A 2,686-nucleotide genomic window follows, 5' to 3' on the forward strand; every position below is an offset into this window, starting at 1 on the left:
ATATCAGTTGTATAAATACAACCAACTGTTATTGGTTCAGGGACCTCACCAACAAATCATGACAAATACCTTTGTATTTTTTGACTTTGTGTCACAAACTTCATCAGGGTGGAAATGACCGGACCAAGGTGCAGAGTGGTGAGCGTACATTTTCTTTTAATGTTATAAATGTCACAAACAAAACAAGAAATTACCCCCACCAACAAAAAAAAAACATGTAACTGACTAGGGCTATACAGGCCACTAACAACTAAGGTGGAAAAACAAGCTGCCTAAATATGATTCCCAATCAGAGACAACGATAGGCCATACCAGGCCAAAACATAGAAACAGAAAACATAGAAATATAGAAACTAGAATGCCCACTCTCGTCACACCCTGGCCTAAACAAAATAGAAAATTAAAGCCTCTCTATGGCCAGGCTGTGACACTGTCTATTTTCTATTCATTTTAATTGACTTTATGTTAAAAAAAATACTTCAGGTGCATCTATGTCAACAGACACAACAGACAAACATGACATTAAAAAGGCCTTGTGAACTTTCATTAATACTTGATTTGAAAATATTTTTAAAAAAATACTTCCTTAAATTAGTTCTATTGGGGGTCCAAGATTTTTTTGCAGGACGCCAACATTATGGCTTCCCACGAGTGCTAAATATGGAAAATCATCACAATGCAGTGATCATTCTCTTTTGATTACATCAACTTTGAGTTGAAGTTTGATAGCAAAGTCCTCAAAAACAAGTCTCCTTTGTGCAGTATGCCCGTCTATTGAATATGAAAAAGCATATATAGAAATGCTAGATTATTTATTTGTCAGGGACAATGCACATCAACATTTCTGTCAATGTGACAGATTTTGCCAGCTGGATAGTTTTTATCTGCCAGATGAGAGACATTTAGCATCACAAACCATTTACATTAAAAAAGGTTCCTAAATGGGATTTTAAATAATACTTGTGAAAAAGAAAATACACAAAATATAAACAACCAAATAGTACAAACAGCAACAAATGTGTTCACATTATATTCGCAATATGTAATAATGAAGTATATATAGCATGACTTATGATGCTTAAAGAACAATAGTTGTGAGTTATTCATTACTTTATTGTTGACAATAATTTGTTGGTAAAAGATACCATTCCCATGTATTGTGACATTTGGGATTAACCGATCGACAACATATAGTATAACTGAAAATAAATACAGCATAAATGTTGTCATATTTACATTATTCAATATATATATTCAATATACAATGTTTATTTATTAGAAAAAAACATGTACATTTCATGTTGGTGTAAATGTTATCCTTAATCTACATGGTGATTGTCATAGATCCCTTCCACTGCCACCAATTCATCAATCTTCTTGACCAGCTCAACAACTTGATCTCTCCACCAGCTTTTATTGTGGAAAACATGGTATCTGCCAGAACAGCGATGTATAATGTCTTTAAGATTTGGATGACCATCACTTACAAAGTCTTGTATTGTTTTTTCCCCAAGTCCATCACCATGAGTAAAGAGCACAATCATGTGCTTGTTGACCTGTGGAAAGAGTTCCTCCAAGAGCTTAACAGATCTCTCATCTTCATCACTCCATGTATCCAACTTCATCACCAACAGGAAGACATGAGGACCAGGGGATGAGACTTCAAGACACTTCAGTATTTCTCTTTGGATATACCCTGGTTTCCTATTACCATCTGTGTCTAACACTCCTGGTGTGTCCACCACATTTAACCATCTGTTTTCTTGAACCCTTTCTACCCTACATGTATCAGTCACTGAGGTAGACAGGGGTAATGATGTAAACATTTGTTTGCCCAGAATGGTGTTTCCACTTGAACTTTTACCAGGTCCAGTTTTTCCAATTAACACAATTCTCAGGTCACGACCTGCAAACATAATACATTGTTAATGATCAATTCACTCAAAACCAGTAAAGAAATGTACACTATCTGAACTGCAAAGTTACAATCAATTCTCACCTGCAGGCACTTTAGACAAGAAGGAACCCATTGTCTTGATGAAGTTGAAAATGAATGAAGAGAAAGAGCTTTTTCCTATGTTATATCCCCCAAGCTCTCTTAGAACCGCCCACCCAGCCTGCTTCTCTCTACAATACAGTATATATAAAGGAAGATGCTAAACCGTTTCAGGTTTTTACAGACCAGGTGTTGAAAACCTCCCTGTGGACTTTTTTTAAGCCACGTCTATAATTGTTTGAAAAGTGGAAGTCTATTGAAAAAGGTATTGAAACTTTCTTCACATTCAACTTGTCAATGATCAGATAACTAATGAACAACAGGAAAAGTAAGAGTACCTGTAGTGACATGTTATTTGAATGTCAGCATTCAAATAACAGGCATTTTGTATCTGTGATAAGCAGTTTCTGGCGAAACAAGAAGGTCCATTCCTTTTCTCTTTTCAGGCATTTTGTATCTGTGACAAGCAGTTTCTGGCGAAACAAGAAGAGGAACATGTCACAAAGTAAGTGTTACTTTTTAAATGATTTAAGCCTACAATTTTAATGTAAATGCATTTATGTACAGTTTCATTTAGCACATACACCTTGAGCTGTTTTTAGAACAGATGCAGAATATTTCTCATAGTTGATTGCTCCTCTTAATGTTTAATCAGGTGAAAATCATCCCGGTCAAGAGAACCATGAAAGC

At 35.4% G+C, this 2,686-nt stretch overlaps 1 protein-coding gene across 1 annotated transcript; it reads right to left on the reverse strand.

The window, feature by feature from the left end:
• Nucleotides 1-1,026: 1,026 nt before the first annotated feature.
• On the reverse strand, nt 1,027-2,030 carry LOC135572690 (GTPase IMAP family member 9-like). Its single transcript, XM_065021119.1, has 2 exons — nt 2,000-2,030; nt 1,027-1,906 (listed from the first exon to the last, which is right to left on the reverse strand). Exons 1-2 carry the CDS (start codon nt 2,028-2,030, stop codon nt 1,320-1,322), a joined length of 618 nt encoding a protein of 205 aa, XP_064877191.1. The 3' UTR covers nt 1,027-1,319.
• Between the last annotated feature and the right edge of the window lie 656 nt (nt 2,031-2,686).

This window comes from Oncorhynchus nerka, linkage group LG8 (genome assembly GCF_034236695.1).
Source record: "Oncorhynchus nerka isolate Pitt River linkage group LG8, Oner_Uvic_2.0, whole genome shotgun sequence".
NCBI classification, from domain to species: Eukaryota; Metazoa; Chordata; class Actinopteri; order Salmoniformes; family Salmonidae; genus Oncorhynchus; species Oncorhynchus nerka.

Excerpts from the sequence above, each read along its gene's own strand:
- LOC135572690 (XM_065021119.1), bottom strand. The coding sequence starts at position 2,030 with ATGGGTTCCTTCTTGTCTAAAGTGCCTGCAG. Across the intron at positions 1,907-1,999 it reads CTTGTCTAAAGTGCCTGCAG|GTCGTGACCTGAGAATTGTG; the intron begins GTGAGAATTGAT and ends TTATGTTTGCAG.